Raw genomic sequence first — 19944 nt, 5'->3', positions numbered from 1 at the left:
AATGAATTTTATTGATTAGGAAGTTTAATTCTTATGAAGTAACATTCACTCAAGGGGAAGTTGTGGAAAAGAGAGAAGTTTAAGGCAAAGGAAGTGGAACTTCTTGGTTGATGTAGAAAAATGTTCATAATAATAATAAAAAGGTTTAGTTTTTCTGCATTTCCTGAAATCAAGTTGATTCTTTACACTTTTTGTAAGACAGTGGAGCCACATGCAACTTTGGTTAAACCTACTTATGCTCACTTTAAAGCTTCAATACTGTAAAAAGTAGAGGAAAAGTTGTGGGTTCATGTTAGTGGACTGGGGCCTCCAGGAGGAAATACCTCTGCCTGTTCCAAATAAAAAGGCTTTCCCCCACTTTTTTTTTTTTTAAGAGCAGGACACAGTGGAAAGAGGCATTTTCAACTGAACTACATTCTTCGTTTGCTCTTTAACAAGCTCAACTCTAAACTCTGTGGTTGAAAGTTGGAGAGTGAGACAAAGACACATCACAAACCTTGTCGTGCTTTAAAGGAAGAACGTCTGAGCCTTGTGTCTGAGCCAGAACCACAACGTATCACCTCTGTGCGCTGCATGTTGCTAAATCCTCTAATCTCCCTCATTGAAACACTCCTACACTACCACTGACGTTTTTGTCGGTATCACAAGGCATGCCGAGCGTCTGTTTTGCAAAGGCTGCTGATATCCTCTTTCAAGCCTCTTCCACATGTTGTCATGTGGGCTGCCTGTGACTGGCCCGGTTAGTCACGCTGTGCCCTGATGTCAGGGGTCTTGGTGCTGGATTCAGGACTGGGGAAAATTCTCTTGTAATTACTCAGTACCAGGTTTTACTACCAGCAGCTGATCTACTCCTTTCTTTGCCAATGGATTTGGATTTTTCCTCTTAACTGTCACTGACAACTGGTACTTTCTTCAGTCCAGTTAATGGCCCAGCAGCATGAGAGGCACAATAACAGTGAGATGTGTCAGATGGGTGCTGAGTAGTGCCTTAGTCCGCTGAAAGACTCGGTTTCACTTCTGTGAACACAAACGTTACTTGTTTTACATAAAACTGGATCAAATCAGCTTTAGATTTGCACAAACATGTCGGTCTCAGGTCGTCGAAGCACAAATATATTGGAACAGTTTTCTGAATCCAGTGCTGAATCTGCTGTCAGTCAAATCCCTTTAGTCCTGTTATATTTAACTTTAATCAACAAAAGTTAGAATATCTGACTTGTCACACAAAACTAAAGTGACATTGAACTATGTTGTGAAATTCACATTTGCTATTTAGCTTAAGGGCCATTAGGCTAAATGATTCTTTGCTAATCGAAGATGAATATAAGAAAATATGGAAACAAAAGCTTTGAATAAAATAAATAAATCCATCCACAGTCCACAGCCACTAAGGAGAATAATACCCTAAAATAAATAGCACCTCTGTGGCTGGCATCATCACGGGAGGCAACAAAAGCCCCAGGGTGGTGATTCGATGGGAACCTGATTTGTTTCCCGAGCAGGTACACAGCAGGGCAGTTGGATTAGTTTGCCTAGACCACTATCTTAACAACATGTTCCGTAGCATAAAACCCTTGGGTTAGCAGAGAATGTGTGCTTGTACCCACTGGGTCATCAAGTTCAAGTGCTTCCAAACCAAATAGTGGGCTGTCCTGGGTGCTCACACCGGAGAGATAGTGTGTTATAGACGATAACATGATGGTTGTACCTGGAGCTTCCTAGAAGAGATGAGCAGATTATTTGCCCCATTCATTGATCTAGATCTGGAAGGAAGCCCATAATCTGTGCACCTCACCTGAGATCACTTGATGAACGTGACACCTGAGACAAAAATGTCCTCAGTGAAGGTTTGCTTTTCTGCTTTCAGCCTCCTGGTCCAGACAAATGGACTTTTGCCTCGTTCTATCTGTTCTTCAGTCCATGCAACCCACGCATCTTGTTACCACCAGCCTGTGTCATGTGGTTCAGTTTTCAGGCTGAAGTTCACTCTCAACTCCCGAGGTCTCTGGGTGGCTCTGCACTCATCTGCCTCATTACAGGAAATCACTTTTAGACCCAGCCCAGCGGTTTAGAGTAACCATCACGCTAACATTGGTGCACAGAGCTGATAACAGCTAATCAATGAGCAACATGCAGCAGCTTTTTGTTTCTGTTGGGTTAACTCAGATGTTTCCCCCTGCAGAGACAGACATACTTCAGTTTGCTATAGGTGTTTCCCCCCCAAACACATTTTGTTCCTGGGTCACCTTTGCTGTGGGTTTGTGATACAAGTTGTGTGTCATCGGTTTCATCAGCAAATAAGATCCTCGTTTTGTTGTTTCCTCACCACCTTGTATGTTTTCTTTTGTTGTAGATCGTATCATTTGTCTCCAAGCAGCTAAGTCTGACCTCATGACTAGACTACAGATACTGATCCAACGACGTTTTGAACTGAGGCAAAAATGTAGATGATGCAGGTCCCTGTCCCATAGTTGGTGATTTGTGGTGTTTTCTTATGATGAACGGTGCTTTATTGTAGCTTCAGTCACCGTTTCTAATCTGATAATGTCTGCACCAACTCTCACTGCTGTGACCACATACAAACAAACACTAAGGGGAATTCCAGGTGAACTGTCCTCATGGAGGCACACAGGTGTAACCTGCATTAACTATTTCTGCTTAGACCCCTGAAGTTGTGTTTTTCTGAGGACACCACAACAAAAAAAAAAAAACAATCTGTTTAAACACAGTGCTGATAAACCCCAAGCTTGGACGTCTTTGTTCCCACTGGTCACTTTAACTCCCCTCCCCTCCTGCTCATAACCAGTCCAAATCTGTCCTGTTTTCTCTTAGGGAACAAATGCCCCATTGTAGGGCTTTTCTTTCTCCTGTGTGGTCGATTGGCTTTGATGCCCACCACTCAGTGACCCTTTCTAATGAGACACAGGACTGTCCCATCACAGCATAAGTGTCCATTCAGCCATGGGAGACACACAGGACAGTGTCGGCAGCTACTTTGCCTCTGTCAACACCGTCTACTCCTGCACCAGAAATCCTACTAAAACTCCACTCAGCTTCATAGCACAGTCTTGTAAAAGCTGGTTGTATTTTGTAAAGCAAACAGCTTAATTTATCCAGGATCAGACCCAGTTGGAATTAGGCCAGTGCAGGCTAAATAGGCTTAACCTACTTGGTCATGAAATGAGACTAGTTAACATTTTCAAAGACCTTGTAGTAAATCTGTGATTGCACAAATAATCCATGCAGTTTGTTTTTTTTGTTTTTTTTTTTGACATGAACATTTAAGAGAAGACCTGAGTGTGTTTTGTACTCCCTGAATGCATCGCAGGTCCACTCTGAAATCAAATGTCTGTTTATGGTCAGCAGAAACCTGTGTGTGTGGGGGGGTGGGGGTGGATTGTAACTGAAGATTAAACTAATGGTGTTAACCCCAAAACATTTAACAAGGTCTGTTTTTAACGGTCAATCTTTCGAAGTATTATTCCTCTTTGTGTAACCTCATGACCATACTGTACTCATTAGTTCTAATGGTGAAGGCCTTAAGTATGCTGAGGTAATGCCAACTTGTCATCTTGTGTTTTTCTAGGAGGTTTCTCAGTGGTTTTCCTGGCTCGTACTCACAGTGGTGTCCGCTGCGCACTCAAAAGGATGTACGTCAACAACGTCCCCGACCTGAATGTCTACAAGAGAGAGATCACTATCATGGTGAGAGCAGCAGCAGCATCGCAGCGTTTGGTTGCTGTACTTGGACTTTATCTCTGAACCTAGCTGAGGTTTTCCTGCTCCTCTTTAAAGCGATAATTTTGCAAATGCGCTTATTGCACATTAGTTTTTATTTTACACAAATATTAAATCATGGAGCAGGAGCTGAAGATATAATATTACCTGCTGTAACCATCATATTTCACTGTTCCACTTCAGATTCCTCTCACCTTTTGTGCATAGAGGGCTCGGTCTGCGCGTAGAGACACCGTGCCAGTTATCTTCGAATTTCATAATGACATTCTCAGTTTTCAGGTGTTTAATTTTAAGCACATAGGAGATCAATGTCTCGTGAAGATTCATTCTCTCTCAAAGCAAAGTGCAAATAAATGGCTATTTTCCATCCTCCCAGCCTGTCATGTTTTCCAGCATTTCCAGTCTGGCAGGAGTACAAGGCCTTTGGCTGTGTGCTGGGTGAAACTGTATTAATGCACCTGATCCACTGACAAGTAATTTTGATGTGCTGCAGAGACCTGGCTCTCATGATTACAGCTGTTAATTCAGGGTTTTTTTTTTATTTTTATGCTATTCCAAGTTAAATATTCAGGTTTTTTTTTCCTGTAGTCTACCAGACTACAGCAGATGTCTCATCTTTAACGTTTGACCCCAGTGTGTCGGTGAACAGCTCACTTTGAGTTGTTCGGCCAGCTTTTTGTGTTCACTGCCTCATCAGCTGGAACAATGTGTCATCCTCACCCACTCAGCTGACCTTAAACACTGACACAGTTCTGGCCCGTTGGGACGTTGCCTTAGGTGTGTCGGTTTCCACAACACAGCAGTCTCTCTTCTCGCGCTGCCATTTAGCAACCGACGGATACAAACACTGTGACGCTTTAATCCAGCGAGTGAATCGAGCACGATTAGTGACATTAAGAAATCAAAATGGCGTAAGAACACAAAAAGGATGAGGCTGGGCTGAACTCGGCAGGGTGTGGAACTTTTTGGGATGTTGACTTATTTTTATTTTATTATTTCATCCTTAATGAAGTTTACATTCAGTGTTGCTTACACCACATAATGAAGCAGCAGAGCATCCAGGCTTCAGTTTTTCTTGTGTAATTTAATTGTCCCACTGCTAAACAAACAGCAAAACATACAGTAAATACCCAGCCGCTGTTTTTGAAAGGAGAACATTCATCTTGTTTTATTTTTTGACAATTTAAAATCTGGATATATGCAGCTTCTGTTTCCAAACTCAGGACTTCTTAGGTTTATCTGTATCCTTCTGTCCTCATCACCCCCATCGTTTTATATGTTTGCAGAAGGAGCTGTCAGGCCATAAGAACATTGTCGGCTACTTGGACTCCACAATCAACGCCGTATCGGACAGTGTCTGGGAGGTCCTGATCCTCATGGAGTACTGTAAAGGTACAGTCCCTCTGTTTCTAAATGCACATATGTTTTGAAGCCACGATGTGCCCTTCGTGTTTCATTCTCATTCACGGTCCAGCTTCATTAAAGCTGCGGTTATTGCTCATAATATCTGACTTCAGATTTTAATTTAGATGATGGTTAGTTAGGATTACAGAAGCTTTTAATTAATGCAGTGGTTTCAGCATTCTTTTTTTTTTTTTAATTAAATGCATTCTAACATTCACCCACTGTCCACATTTAGTTTATTGAGTTATATATTTTTAACATGTTTGATATGTTGAATGCATCGTTGCTGCCTCTACCCCTTTTGTGTGGTCTCTATTGATCATGGCAGCTCGCTGACTCAGCTTTAGCTTTAGGTTTTGCCCTCATTCAATAAGTTTAGACACAAACAAGACTGTGGTCACTGTCAATAATCGGATGGTTAAATGAAGCCTTTTTTTTTTTAGTTTCTTCTGAGACATAATTGCTCTTCAGACGTTATGCTGAGTGTAGGCTAAAAGCCGAAGTTACTACCATGTCCTCCCATTTCCTAATTTGAATGTTTGTGTTTTTCTTTATGGTCACAAAAAAACTTGCCTTGGCCAATGTGCTTCCAGAATAACAGTAGATGATGGATACTGTGTTCTGTTGTGTAAAAATAGAGTCCTAATCAGGTCAGGTTCAGCTAAAGGGTATTTATGTAAACATAATGAAAACTGCTTCACTCTGAAAATACTCAGCAAGGGTCAAAACGCCAAACCGCTGTCAATGTTTGGTTTCCCGGCCTGACCCGATGACCCGCGTTGAGTTAAATTTGTGCTTCCACTTCTCTCTTGCAGCGGGTCAGGTGGTGAAGCAGATGAACCAGCGGTTAAATGTGGGCTTCAGTGAGGCCGAGGTCCTCCACATCTTCTGTGACACCTGTGAGGCTGTGGCCCGACTGCACCAGTGCAAGACGCCCGTCATCCACAGAGACCTAAAGGTAAAAGGCGTCTTTTTATTTCTCTCTCTCTCTCCTGCCTTCATCGTTTTCCTTTTTCTGTCAGAACATCTAAATGTGCTAGTTTAGTTCTTAAAATGTCAGAAAGGTTCCCAGAGCCAAACCATTTGTCCATAAAAGCTTCAGTTCAGAGGTGGTTTAACAGCACTGCATCGGTGGATTTCCAAAGATGTCTGGAAAATCAGAGAGGAATCTGTGGATTGCCTCTGAAATGGTTATTCCTTAATTTAAGTGTAACATCAGATGATGGTTATAAATGTGCTCGGTCAGCAGAAGAAAGAGTGCTTTGGTTTCACTTCAGTGCTCGTTCTAACTCCTCTGCTTCCTCTTTGGCTCCCCCGCTTCCTCTGCTAGCTTGTTCTCTTATTTCCTCTCCTTCCTCCCATCCCATGCTCCCTGTTTGCTGCTGATCCGCCTCTTTTTCCCTCTTTCTCTTTCTCACGACTGCTGCTAGAGCACCAGACTTTCTGCAGAGTACAACAGTAGCTGGGGCATCTTGAAATTCCTCGCTAACTTTCAGCAAACTTGAGTTTTAGAAGAGATTTTTGAATGAAGACTGGCTGCGAGCCAGGTTTACTCTCATTTTGCTGATGCTTGGAGCCCAGTGGTAATTTCCCAGCCTGGCTGAATCCTGCTCAGTGGCCCATCAGTGTGCTGCTGTACTCTGTCCAGCTGGACAAGCCTCTAAACAGTGTGGTCCCTTCAGCTGCACAGGCCTGCCCTCTGTTCGCTGTCTGTTCAGCCTACATGGCTTACATAACATCGCAAGGACACAAAAGACCATGGAGGCCCAGTCATGCATCGCCAGGGGAAGTGAGAGTGCAAAAAAAGCCCCTTAACCCTGAGCTGTCAGCAGTATTGACGCTCTGTGTTGCTTTCATTAGCTCAGTTTTCCCCTGGAAAGTTTGAAATCTTTTTATTTTCAATTTCTTTTCGATGTCGTCTCCTCTTCCGCCTGACAGACTTCGTCTTCGTCTGTTCTTTGTCTCTTCCTCTTTCTTTTCAGATATTTTGGTATTAACTCAATCTGCACTCACATCATCCTTTCTTGATTTTTACATTATTACTCAGGCTTAGAGTCTCCTGTGGCCCTAAAACCCAAACACACAAAATAAGAAACTGAAATTTGCTTTCTGTCTCCCGGGCCAGAGAACAGCCGAGCTTCAGGTTTATTGTTTATTTGTATGTGACAAACTATTTAAATTGCAGCTGATTTTTGGTAACACTTTGGAATAATACATCTCACTGTTTTCTAAACTGTGCAGATTGTCCAAACATTTTCTGTGGTGTCATTTTTTTTTTTTTCCAATCTGTTTTGTTGTGTGGAACCCACTGCACTAAGCCTCCGACAATTCCCCACTTCTTTAAAAATTAAAAACTGGTTAGGTCTGTAAGGAACCAATGCAGAAGACACATGGTGATCAAGTTTAAATGTGAATTAAGAAACCCCAAAAGCATAAACGAACAGCCGCTAGAACTGCGGTTGTAACACTCTGGCACCTTTCTTTTCCTGGCATTGTAGCATGTTTGCACCTTCGGTGCTAAACATCTGCTGCTGTTCCTATGGGTGATGTGGGTTGTTCTGGAAATGCTGAAACTGCAGCTCTGTTGTTGAACGAATCTAAATAGGGGCAGGGTTGAGATACTTCAGTGACGCTGGTGCCCAAATGAACAAGTCTGAGACCTTCATCTGATCCTTTACCAGGTTGAGAACATCCTGCTGAACGACCAGGGAAACTATGTGCTGTGTGACTTTGGCAGTGCCACCCACAAGGTTTTGCTGCCACATAAAGATGGAGTGACCGCCGTGGAGGATGAGATTAAGAAGTACGTCTTTGTTTTGTTTTTGCTTTTTTACTCATTTCACTCAGTACTTGGAGAACAGGAACGTTCCCCTTAGTGTGTGCACTACTAAATACTACTCACTGAAGCATTGATTCTCTAATGGATGTTTTAACAACTGACATCTGAACTAGTCCAATACAAGACAGCAACTGTTCTAATGAGAGAGTAGCACTAATTTAGAGAAACTGAACCTACTTTAAAGCTGTTAAATTTTGAAGCAGAAAATTGACCAGAAAAATCAAACGCACACGAGTTACTAAGAACATCAGAGGTGCAAAACAAACCTCGTAGTCTTCAAATAAATAAACCCACAATTCCTGTGTTGTTGTTGGTCTGTTCCAGGTGATGGTGGTAATTGTGGTGCTGCTTTTGTGGTCACAGTCCCTGCACTTTGGCTTCGTGCTGCGTTTTGTCCTCTGTTTGTGTAGTGTCAAATCACAGCAGTCCGGTCAGTTCTGGCCTGTTAACTCTGCACTTTATTGCAGCTGTAAATGTGTGAAAGTGTGGCGCTTATCAGCGGTACATGACCGTGTGTCAACTGTTTTTTGCGTGATCCCAGTCATACAGAAACCGTGAGGCCTCTGAGCTGAAGTGACTCAGACACTTTTTACATGTCCATAACTCAGCTGGGGTTGTTCCAAGAACAACCAGCTGCTGTGATTATTATCAGAGTGACTCTGAATAGCAAACAAAATAAAAATGTTTGGCCTGCGTCACACGCTGAAAGGTGAACTACGCAACCGTTTCTGGCAGATTCTGGTGATTTTCTCCGGCGCTTTAGCAAAACAAGCACAACGTTCCATCGACGGACTGTGAAAGAAACGCAGAACCTTCACCTATGTGATGAGATGCAACAGTCCTCCATGTGGAGTCAAACATGAACCCAAACGAATGATGGTTTAAAATGTAACTGGTGTTTGCTAATAGGTGTCATATTAACCTGAAAGGTAACGGTGTGTCACTGTTGTGTTCACCGGCTGCTTCCTGTTTCATCCGACAGGTACACGACCCTTTCGTATCGGGCACCAGAGATGATCAACTTGTATGCAGGGAAAGCCATCACCACTAAGGCTGATATATGGGTAAGGTCCTACTTTGTGTGTGTGTGTGTGTGTGTGTGTGTGTGTGTGTGTGTGTGTGTGTGTGTGTGTGTGTGTGTGTGTGTGTGTGTGTGTGTGTGTGTGTGTGTGTGTGTGTGTGTGTGTGTGTGTGTGTGTGTGTGTGTGTGTGTGTGTGTGTGTGTGTGTGTGTGTGTGTGTGTGTGTGTGTGTGTGTGTGTTGTGCATCCTGCAGGGCTGGTTTGTTCTGGTGGTGTCCTGGGCGTCACCCTGCCCTGACAGGTTCACTCCTCGCCTCTCTGACTGTTTGCCCGGGGCTGTTTGCCTCCGTCAACTCTCCACAACTGTTTTTCCGTCATAAGACATTGAGCAACATCGTTCACAATAAAGACCACTCTTTGTCTTATCCTTTTCGTTCTCTTCTGTTTTCCTTGTGCGTCAGATAATGAGGCTCAGTTGAGGACCCCGATAAGCTCGTGAGAAACGGGCCTCGGCTGATTTGAAGGTGCGAGGCAGAGACAGAAGAGGCGGGGACAAGGGCTTTGGACGGCAGCCATTTTGAGGGGCGGTGTGAATTGGTGAACTAAAACCTCGGGAGTTAAAACAGGCAGAACAGAACGATGCGACTGTCGATGTGACACCTTGTGCAGCCAAAAGTCTGCACTTTGCTTTGACCTTCACATGTTTTGTGGGTTTATATCTTTTATTCAAAACCAAAGAAGGCAAACATTCTTCAGATAGTCAGTTATAGTCTGAATTAGATTTAGTTTACTGTCAGAGCTGTAGAGTATCTGTCTTTGGATGAGGCTGTTAAAGTAAAACACTCCCTAAACATTGTGACTTATTCCAAAGGCTCTTACATCTCCAGCTGCTTCATCAGCAAAAAGATGAGACGGTGCCTCTTGAATATGTGATTTGGGAGCAGAGCACGTTTGCATGTGGATTTGTTTGGACAGAAGTTCTTGCTAAGCGGTCAGGCCTGCTGAGAAAACAGCCTTCTCTTCCCTCTGAGGTGGACTGCACTTGACATGTCAAGTGGTTTGTGAAGTGTACTTGCCATATCTATTTCCTGTATCTGATGAGTGCTGTGCAAAAAAAAACAAAACACAAGTTGTTTGTGTTGTGGAGTGTAGGTAGTGAGGGAAGTACCTAAGTTGTGACTGGTGTGGAGGGTGACAACTCCAGTCTCAGTCACGGTTCCTCTTTTCAGTTAAACTGCCAGATATTTACTAGGACTTTTATCAAAGCTCAGCACTTATGTCTGCACAACTGTGGAAAACTGTCAGTCCTTCAAAACTGGTCTCAAATTATTCAAACGACTTATTCTTCGATCTGACAATTCATGTTTAAATGAGCTTAAATTTGAATCCAGTTTGGTATCAAAACTTTGGGTGTAGGTCGTTTCTTTCGATACCCAGCACTAAAAACTGCAGAGTTCAAGCGTTTTGTTCGTTTTTTTTTTTTTTTTTTTTTTTTTTTAAACAAGACTCTTGTTTTTCTGTTTTCTCCACAGGCACTCGGATGCTTGTTGTACAAGCTGTGTTTCTTCACACTTCCATTTGGGGAGAGTCAGGTTGCCATATGTGATGGAACCTTTATAGTTCCAGATAACTCCAAATTCTCCTTCAAGTTGCACTGCTTAATCAGTAAGTCGGGGTGTTTTAACCTGCATTGTGTCCAAATGGTTTTTAGACTGATTTTCTTTCTTTACTGTTCAGCCAGTCATTGTTTTGAATCACTTCTCCCATCATGTCTGCACTGATGGTTTATTTGTCATTATACTGGAAGTATTAAATACAACTGCAGAGAAGGCATGAATGAGGTGGAAAGCTTTTTTCTTTTATTTGATTTTGCACAACACTTTGTTTATGACTTTGTTAGACATGTTTGGGCACATGATGGGAGCTCTGAGAAACTCTATAGAGGTTTACCAGAAGGCACTGCCCTTTTTCTTTTTTTATATTTTCCGTTATTAGCTGGATTATATTCTTAACCCACTATTTTTGTTGTGCTGTTTGGTTGTGTTACTCACAGAGAGCTCTGTAACCTGCCCTTAGCTTTGTTGTTGTTGTGCATTCACTCAGCTTGAACCTGTTTGAACCAGTTGTGGACTGTCAGTCCACGCGGCCTTGTTTGAGTTCCAGTTGTTTCACTTCCCTAAATGCTTTTGGTGAAGCCTCTGGTTTTTAATTATTTGACCAACAGCTCCACCTAGTGGCCAAAGACAGAAGATGCATAGTAACCACAATAAAACGGGCAGCGTTGTTCGGCACAGCGTGGTGTATAAAACGACCTCTCTGTCTTTTCCAGGATACATGCTCGAACCAGACCAGGAGAAGAGACCAGACATTTACCAAGTGTCCTACTTTGCCTTCAAATTAGCTGGAAAAGACTGTCCGGTGCCAAATCTCTTTGTAAGTCACTGCAATGACACGGTCGGTGAAGCTTTAACTTTTAAAGTCATTTTCTCACCATCATTCTCTGCTGTCGGTCCAGAACTCTCCCATCCCTACGTCGCTCCCAGAGCCTCTAACGGCCAGTGAGGTTGCTGCTAAGAAAAGTATGACAAAAGCCAGGTACAGCTTAACGAGAGGGGCAGAACAACATTGAGATGGCAAAACATGCTGCACATACACACAGTTTATTGGTGTTTGTTCAAGGAAAATCGAGCTAAAACTACTGTTTGTGTGTTTCCAGGATAACAGACTCTGTGGGCCCAACGGAAACATCAATAGCTCCCAGACAGAGGCCAAAAGCAGCAAACAGTAACGTCCTGCCGCTCACCAACACTGTCACCCCTGTGAAGATGACCGTGCCTTCTGCACCCGTCAGCAACGGCCAGAAGGGTTTGTTCAACACTACTGAGATGAACACTTCACGTTTTTTCCACTTGTGTTCCCAGCAGCAAATTCTACCTACATACATAACAACACACAAAATTTCAAGCTAAAACCTCTGCTGTCTATAACCCATGGTCAGAGAGGGGACTTTCTGCTACAGGTCTCGTTTCTTTTGCTTTCCTCCTGTCAGTTGTGCAGGTGTTTTGAATTGAATGCAGAGACGATATTAGTTTATTCTAACGTTCATGCTTTTCATGTGTTCAAGGTAACTGATACTAAAAATTCAGTCAACTCACGGTTTCAGCCACAAACTTTGCTCTGAACTGCTCTTATGCTGCTAATTAAGTTATTTTGGCTGTACTTTGCCACAGTCATTTTTGGGTTTAAGTATTTATTTCACCTTCTGTGCTCAGTGTGGCGTTCACAGTAATAAATCTGTTCTTCCGTACGTTGTCCGCTCAGCTCCCACTCCTGGATCGGGACAGCCGTCCATGCAGCCCCAGCCCACCACTCAGCAGCACCGGGTCCTGCAGCAGCTGCAACCTGGTGACTTGCGTCTGCAGCAGCTGCAACAACAACAACAACATCATCATCATCATCATCATCATCATCATCATCAACAGGCAGTGCAGCAACACCATGCAAATGCACAGCAACTTCAGTACCTGCAGGTACACACGCCCCTGTTACAAATATACAGCACATGGGAGTAGAAATCAAATGTTATTCAACTGTCTTTCTGGTGGTTGTGTGAACAGGAGATGTTCAGATGTCTAATCTCTTATTAACTGTGCTCAGTTCCAACAGGCTGTGCAGCAGTCCCTCCAGCTTCAGCAGCAGCAGCAGCAGCAGCAGCAGCAGCAGCAGCAGCAGCAGCAACAACAACAACAGATGATGATGCAGCCGATGTACCAGCAGCAGGTTGCTCAGGCTCAGTACGCAGCCATGGTGAGTTCTGTCAGAGGTCTGAACCTGAAACCTGCCACATCTCGACTCTGATCTGCTGTTTGCTCTAAAATGGACGTTGTTAAATTGAATTTGCTTTTGTTCCCTTTCAAACCTATTCCAGCATTTGAGGGCGCTTGTAATGCAAAATCATGACAGAAGTTCAAAGCAGAAGACTTTATCCAAAACTGCAATAAATAGTTTGAGCAAATGACAGCGAAACACATGGAGACGCAGCATGAAATAACACGGAGCTGAATATTTCATTTAATGTCAGAATGGCCTAAAATTGCTCTCTGTTCCAAACACTGGCAGCCAGTCCTCTTCAGTCGAGGCTCTTCACGTCTGTGCCAAGCAGCATTGGAAGCAGACGCTCAAACTTCCTAGTGACTCTGTCCAAACATTCAGAAAAGTAGTATTTACGCAGCTACTGAATCAAACACACAAACACAGGTCTTCCAAATGCATACTGTTAGGGCGGCGCAATTTTTAGTCTGTTTCCCACCAAACGCGTACCATCTGTTTTATTTCAGAGGCAATCTGGTCTGAGTGAAGCCACAAGGGGATCGAACAGAGGGTGAAATCGAGCAGTTTCCTCTGTGTTGCGTCCTGACATATGAAGCGGTTCACAGGCAGGGGAAGAGAGCACCTCTCAAAATTACTGTTCTTATTCCCAAGAAATCTGGTAAATGCTTAAGTAGCGTGTTCCTGGTTCCTTTGTGGTTTTGTCATCCTACATCCTTTGAACCGTAGATCTGCTGCTTATTGTGGAGAGAGGAAGCTTTGCTAAGTGACAGCAGAGCTGTAAAATGATTTAACGGCAACAGATCAACTTTGTTGGTACAACTCTTTCAAAGCAAAACAGTGAGGTGTTTGTTAGAGAACGTACAACAGGGAGACAGAGGGTGGAACAACGACGAACTTAGACAGAAGCATAAAATCAATTTTTCGTTTTAATTTTGGACTCTTTTAATCTCCAGCACTTACGTTCCCTGGTTCCTTGAGCCTAAAGCTTCAGGCTGATGGGATTTATTGTGGGAGGGAGGACCCAGTCGTTGTGGCTCTGTCTGCCGACTGGACTGTGAACCACACTGGTGTTTAGGGGTCGGCCAAAGGGAAGTTGCTGCAGGGGGCAGCACAGACAAAATACAGTCTTAAAGCTCCATTAATCCATATTTAAATCAACAGTGAATGTGATTGTGAGGGTTTGTTTTCCTGCTTCAGCGCTGGTTTTCTTTTTAAGTGGCCACAAACCAGCTCGGGCAGCTTTGAACTCGGTGATAATCCTGTTTGCCTTCACAGCTTTTGTTCCCTCTGGTTATCCTGCTTTGACTCTCATTCCTTCATCCCTCCCTTCCACTGTGTCCCCAGCTTTCCAAATCCAGAACCGGTTTCTAACAACATCTCATCGTCTCGTTACCATCGTTGTGCACCATGAAATCAAAGGCCCGTCCCTCATTCCCTCCCCCTCTTCTCCCTCTCTTCCCTCCCTAACAGCTGCAGCAGTACCAGCAGGCCCTTGTCCAGCAGCATCCACATCAGCCTCATCCTGCTCAGCAGCCTCTCCCCTACATGTCCTCCCCTCTGGAGTTCCAGATCCCCCTGGGTTCCTATAACGCGACCACACCCACAGCTGGACCTGGAGCTGGAACTGGTACGATAGGAGGACCTTCACCTGTGGATCCGTCATACATTAACCCCAGGTAATGTCCTGTTCAAAAGTGTTTATTCTACCTTCAGAACCAATAATTGATAGATCAGTTTAAAATAGTTTCACGTTAAATGTTCTGAATAATAATGATTTCAGTTTGTTTTCTGAACGTTTGCTTCTTAGAGAGCAGGTTTTTATCCAGAGAGCAAATAAAACCGATCTAATCTGTCACGTCTGCTCTGGGTTTTTGGTTTTCCCTACAGTCCAGTGTCAGAGCTGTGTGCAGTAGTAAATCCCAACTGTAACGTGGTGTTTTCTTGGCCCCCCTTTACTCTAGAAACCCTCTGCTTGCCTCAGATGGAGTCGCCCTGCCCTCACAGAGCTGCAACAGTTCAGTTAGTAACCCCCCCGACATGTCGGGATGGAATCCTTTTGGAGAGGACAACTTCTCCAAGATGACCGAGGAGGAGCTGATTGACCGGGAGTTTGACATGCTCCGAGCAAGCAAGTGACCTTTTCTTCTCTTTGTAAATATTGACACCGCCTGTTCCGTTCATCTCTTAAGACTCTCAGAAGTTACCCAGGTGTCATAGCTGCAGATGATCTAAGTCTCTTCCCACCCGCCTACAGAAAAGCCAGTGGAGAGAACAACCAGCGCGGAAACGGACCGACCTGCTGCGTCCACTGCCAAGCCCCTCCCACCAGAGGACCTGTTCGGCTCAGTCCCGTTTGTGGCCAACGCAGGCAAGTCTTAGAGGAGTCTCTACCGTGAGGACCCAACACTGTGGAGCCACCTGCCCCCTTTCCAGTGCTGCTCTTCCACTCAGGAGCGCCTGCACCACGCAGACCCCACAGTGGGGCATTTATAACCAATGATCAGTCAGACTTTCCAGATTAGCAGTGCTTCTGTTGTCAGTATTAAACGTAGTGAAAAGGCGAGTCGAGGTTCCTGCTCTGAGCCGCGTCACAGGTGAGGTCACAGTGAGTCAGGATAAAACATTTTCTTAATTCGCCCGGTCCGCTCTGGCGTCTTATTCTGGGCTGGGTGGTGACTATTTCTTACTGCCCTGCTCTAACAAACATTTATGCAAGTCAGCTGGAAGTGTTGATTCTCCCCTGTGGCTCAGTGGGTGTGGAGCAGGGCACTAACTCTTCCAGGGCTTGGGGTGAATTTCCTGGTGTAAATCAAAGCATGTGGAGCAAGGCACTAATACATGGGGGGGCTAAAAATGTATCCGCTCATGGGGAGGCACTTTGCATAAAATAATGTTGTTTTTTTTCCCAGTGCATAAAAAAAACGATGGTGAAAAGCAAAAACTTCCGACTCAGTGTGTCCGACTAGGACAGTCCCATCGACAGTGAAAGCAATAGCAACATAACGAGGCTGAAGTGACAGCGTCGGTGTGAAAACACAAAACATGGCTGGTCCCAACCAGGACTGAGTGATGTCGACATATCAGCCATAGCTTCCATAGACCGTAATTATCTGTTTAACACAATTAGCACATAGAGAGTTTCATTAGTGAAACTATTACGTTAATTAAAATAAAAACACACCGATCTTAAGGCCACAGCAGTTGACCTCTTTTTATGGATGTTTTAAATTGCGTTTTGCTTTATTCCAGAGGTGAAGTGTTAAATTCTGCACAAAGCTTCTTGTATTAGCCACTTCAGTCTCACCCTGTTTCCAGTGAGTCCTAATTACAACCCACAGTGCCCAGTCCACTCACTGGTTTCACCCCAGCATCACTCGGCCCTGGTTGCAGACCTGGTACGATTAAGGTGAGGTCAAAATAAGAGCAGCTGAACTTCCAAAGCCTTTTGTTTACATAAAAACTTGACTGTCTTGGGCCTTTTGATGCTGAGATGCAACGATTCCTCACAGTTGCTAGTTTGGTTTTGGTTTTTGTTTGTTTAAATTGCTGGGACGAAGCCTCAAATGTCCTCGTTGACAGTGCACTGTTCGCTCTAACATATCCTGATCACTAGTCGTCATTTGGCTTCACTAACCAGCCATATACTGCATGTGGTGTAACCCTGACCCGGATCTTAGCCTCGACACAACGGCGTGAGTGTCGGTGCAGTATTTCCTCCGTTCATCACATCAGTGGCAGCAATAAGCTTCTGTGCCTCTGTCTCTTCCTGCTCCTTCGATGTGAACTGGTTACTGTTTTGATAGGCAGTTTAGAAACGCTGTTTGTAACTCAGATTATATTTAACGACACTTAGATGTTTTCTAGAGGAGGGTGAGAGACTAGCTGTTGTTTCTTTCTTTCTTTCTGACAGTGAGTTAAACGTGCTGGTTTTAATGCAAGTGCAGTGGCTTCAGTTCAGAGTGTGAGAAGATGAGGATGCAATATAACTCTAAGCACTTGAATGTCAGTGTGGAAGTATTTCCTTGTCTTCACTTGGTACTTAATCGATGTTAAAACTGCATTTAAAGTAAAATCGGCTCAAAGGCCAAAACCAAAAAAAAAAACAAGAGAAACCAAACAGGTTGAAGGGACTTTTTTGTTAACGGTCAAAGAAAGACCCCCGTCGTCGGGTCCTGGTCTCATTCCTACAGGCTGGCATGGAAAAAAAAAATGTACTACACATTTTTGATCAGCCTTTTAGTTTCATGTGTCAGTTGCTTATTTCAGTTCTGAGTGTTTGGTTTAATTTTTCTTAGTCAGCATGGATCAGTTTTTGTTTTGTGTGCAGGGTTTAATCAGCTGTTGACACAGACGCTTTACTTGATCTATTCAAACCCTCCATCCTCTCGAATAGTTTAGAACATACTAACGGGTCCTACACCCTGGACTTGACAGAAAGGTTAACTGGACCAGTGCACAGCAGCTTTGCCTCTGAGCAGTGGCAGGTAAAGCCTCTGTGGGTCAGACAGTGACGCGTGTCTGCAGACTGCACCATGTTCCACAGGACTTTAAAGAGACAGAGACTATAAGACGGGCAGTGAAGCTGCTTGGCTTCCTGTCTCTAGATACAAAGTGCCTTCATGTGGCTTTTATACTGACGACCGACGAAGCCGAAGGAGCATCCCCCCCCCCCCCCCCCCCCCCCACACCGATTCAAAGGAAGCTGCAACTAAAGAATGAAAAGGTTCCTGACTGAGCTGGGCAGCATGTTCTTCTCAGTTCAGTTAAAGGAAAGAAGTGAAACCTGGCGGGTAATTAAATGATAGTTGTGGTTGAGGTAGAAGGAGAAGCCAGTTATTCCCTGACTTTAGCAGCGTTAATCTGACACGCAGGTGCAGTCGTGTAAACGTGGTCGTGCTGAGAAAATCTGCCTGAATTGTGAAGGTTTTGATTTATTTTTATGATTTAATCCATACAATCCTAAAGGGCTGTATGTTTAATCCTCGCTGTGCTGCTGTTATTCCGCCTCAGAGCAGCAAGTGAGAGTGAACCATCTCCGTCATCCATGCAGACATGAATCATAAGCTTCGCTGTACAAAGGCTTTAGCGTGTTTAGCTGAAGGTAAGTTCACAGCTGCTGTTGCCTGATGCTTCATGTTTCCACTCATGTCGCCGCTCGCTGTTCCTGGGCCTTTCATCATTTGCTTTGCTCGTCTCCATTGTTCATTCAGTTAAGACAGCCATGCTCAGAAACATCTTGTTCGTGTGTACTGGTGGATGGATTATTAGTCTGGACACAACCGTCAGAGCCAAAAAGAGCCATTAACTGCACTTTCTCTTCTAAAGTGAGAGGAGCCGTCCCCGAATCTGTGGGATGAACAAACACACACACTGATTATGCTGTTATATATTGTTTACATGTCTAAGTTCTCTGTGCTTTTTTTTTTTCTTCCTCTGCCTCGGGGTGTGGTTTCCCCCTTTTTAAACATTTTTATCAGCATGACATCTTGCTGAGACGTCAGAGGCCTCAGATCAGACCACTAAAATGTCTTATTTTAATCAGAAGTGTTGGAACAATTTTTAGTTGTCTGAAATATCAGCAGCTCCTGGTACCGCTCCTGCAGAGAGAGCACACAGCCTATAGGTCAGTAAGTTGTCTTACACACACCTTGTTTTTGCAGCAGACTATGTAAAAAAAAAAAAAAAAAAAAAAATTTAAAAAAAGTCCTGTATCATATTGTGTGAATGTATTTCTGATAAATAAAAAAACACGTTCTAAATCAAAATAAACCTTGGTTCCTTTTTTGTAGCTCTGTAAGGTACTGGACAGGTTCGGTTCTCCACCAGCGCACTGAGAGCAAGATGTTCCTGATGTTAACATGGCTGTTTTTACTCTGTCGTCCAATCAGATCTCAGCAGGGTTAACACACTGTGCAGCAGCAAAACAAACGTGTGTGTGAAATGTGTGTGTGTGTGAAATGTGTGTGTTCTGTGCCTGTTTATTCTCAGCGACAGATGACGACTTGTTTGATGCCCTTTTAATTTATGTGTTGATTTCAGGCTGTTCCTTATTGTTTCAGTTTTAATGACAGAAGCATCACAGGTCTGTTTTTAACATTTAATGCAGATCTGTCAAATCACCTATAATGAAAATTATACAGCAAATCACTGACAAAGCCTTGGAGGAAAGAAATCATATTTTAAAATATCACTACAGTGTTTAAACAATTATTTATTAGATTGATTCAACAGACAATAGTCTTTTCTTTCCAGTAGTAGTATTAAACCTTTTCTTGAAAATGTTCCCTATAATATTTTTTAATTTAAAATGCACAGTAGAATTAAATTAATTATTCCTATTATTAGGTTTATTCATATATGATCTAATCCGGTTATTCAAGGTTCAGTCGACACAACTTGTCTCTGGTTTTAACGTTTTCACACTGGGCTCATTTGCATTTTTACAGATCAGTCGTCGTTTGACCCTTTTAGTTTTTAATTTTTCTTGAAGTTTCTCTGTAAAAATAGAAAAAAACAGCAACGTCAGTCTGCACAGTTTCTCTAATAAATGTCTCTAAAATAAAATCTTTTCCGCTGTGAGAGCAAGTGAGAGGTGGGAGAGAAAATGGCAGAACAGTTTTCTCAAACAGAAGCAGCAGCTTGTAGAGCTGGACTGGATTTGATGGGGTAGGTTTTATTTTTTAAAATAAAACTGATTCAGGCTGATTTCCAGACACCAGGGCCTGTAATTAGATAAAGACTGTTTCTGCAAAATGTTTTTACAAAGTGTCAGACTAGTTTTGATTTAGAAATCGGCAAATCCTGAATTTGAAAAGATCAAGATCAAACAAATTATTAAATCTATTTAATCAGCACTAATTATTTTAACCCTTGGTAGGAGCTTTATTTTTTTTAACTAAATTATATTGTTTGACTGTGAACGAGGCCGTTTGGTCCAAGGTGAAATGAGCATTCGATGGTTTTCAGGAACCTCTTGGTTCAGTCCTCCGTCTCGTAGACTTTCGCCTCCCTGCAGCTTCAGCAGCTCAGTCTGGCCTCGGTAGAAGAGATTGTGCCCGCTGTCAGACGCTTCTAACAGATTTTATCTTCCATCCGACAAGAGAACAATCAC

General features: G+C 43.4%; 1 protein-coding gene across 2 annotated transcripts in view; it reads left to right on the top strand.

Annotated features, from left to right (window-relative positions):
• bmp2k (BMP2 inducible kinase) overlaps positions 1 to 19944 on the top strand; it is a 33489-nt gene that overhangs the window by 10338 nt on the left and 3207 nt on the right. The window contains exons 2-15 of one of the 2 annotated variants that reach the window (XM_026320877.1): positions 3587 to 3705; positions 5025 to 5130; positions 5958 to 6100; positions 7824 to 7945; positions 8964 to 9045; positions 10535 to 10667; positions 11332 to 11435; positions 11518 to 11597; positions 11719 to 11882; positions 12324 to 12532; positions 12660 to 12809; positions 14304 to 14509; positions 14795 to 14961; positions 15088 to 15201. In XM_026320877.1, the coding sequence (XP_026176662.1) occupies positions 3587 to 3705; positions 5025 to 5130; positions 5958 to 6100; positions 7824 to 7945; positions 8964 to 9045; positions 10535 to 10667; positions 11332 to 11435; positions 11518 to 11597; positions 11719 to 11882; positions 12324 to 12532; positions 12660 to 12809; positions 14304 to 14509; positions 14795 to 14961; positions 15088 to 15201 (1899 nt within the window). The remainder of the gene's footprint in view (positions 1 to 3586; positions 3706 to 5024; positions 5131 to 5957; positions 6101 to 7823; positions 7946 to 8963; positions 9046 to 10534; positions 10668 to 11331; positions 11436 to 11517; positions 11598 to 11718; positions 11883 to 12323; positions 12533 to 12659; positions 12810 to 14303; positions 14510 to 14794; positions 14962 to 15087; positions 15202 to 19944) is intronic. The other variant, XM_026320878.1, reaches the window with a different exon arrangement.

This window comes from Mastacembelus armatus, chromosome 9, assembly GCF_900324485.2.
Source record: "Mastacembelus armatus chromosome 9, fMasArm1.2, whole genome shotgun sequence".
NCBI classification, from domain to species: domain Eukaryota; kingdom Metazoa; phylum Chordata; class Actinopteri; order Synbranchiformes; family Mastacembelidae; genus Mastacembelus; species Mastacembelus armatus.
The sequence above is the reverse complement of the archived record's forward strand: the minus strand, read 5'-3'. Positions and strand labels throughout refer to the sequence as shown.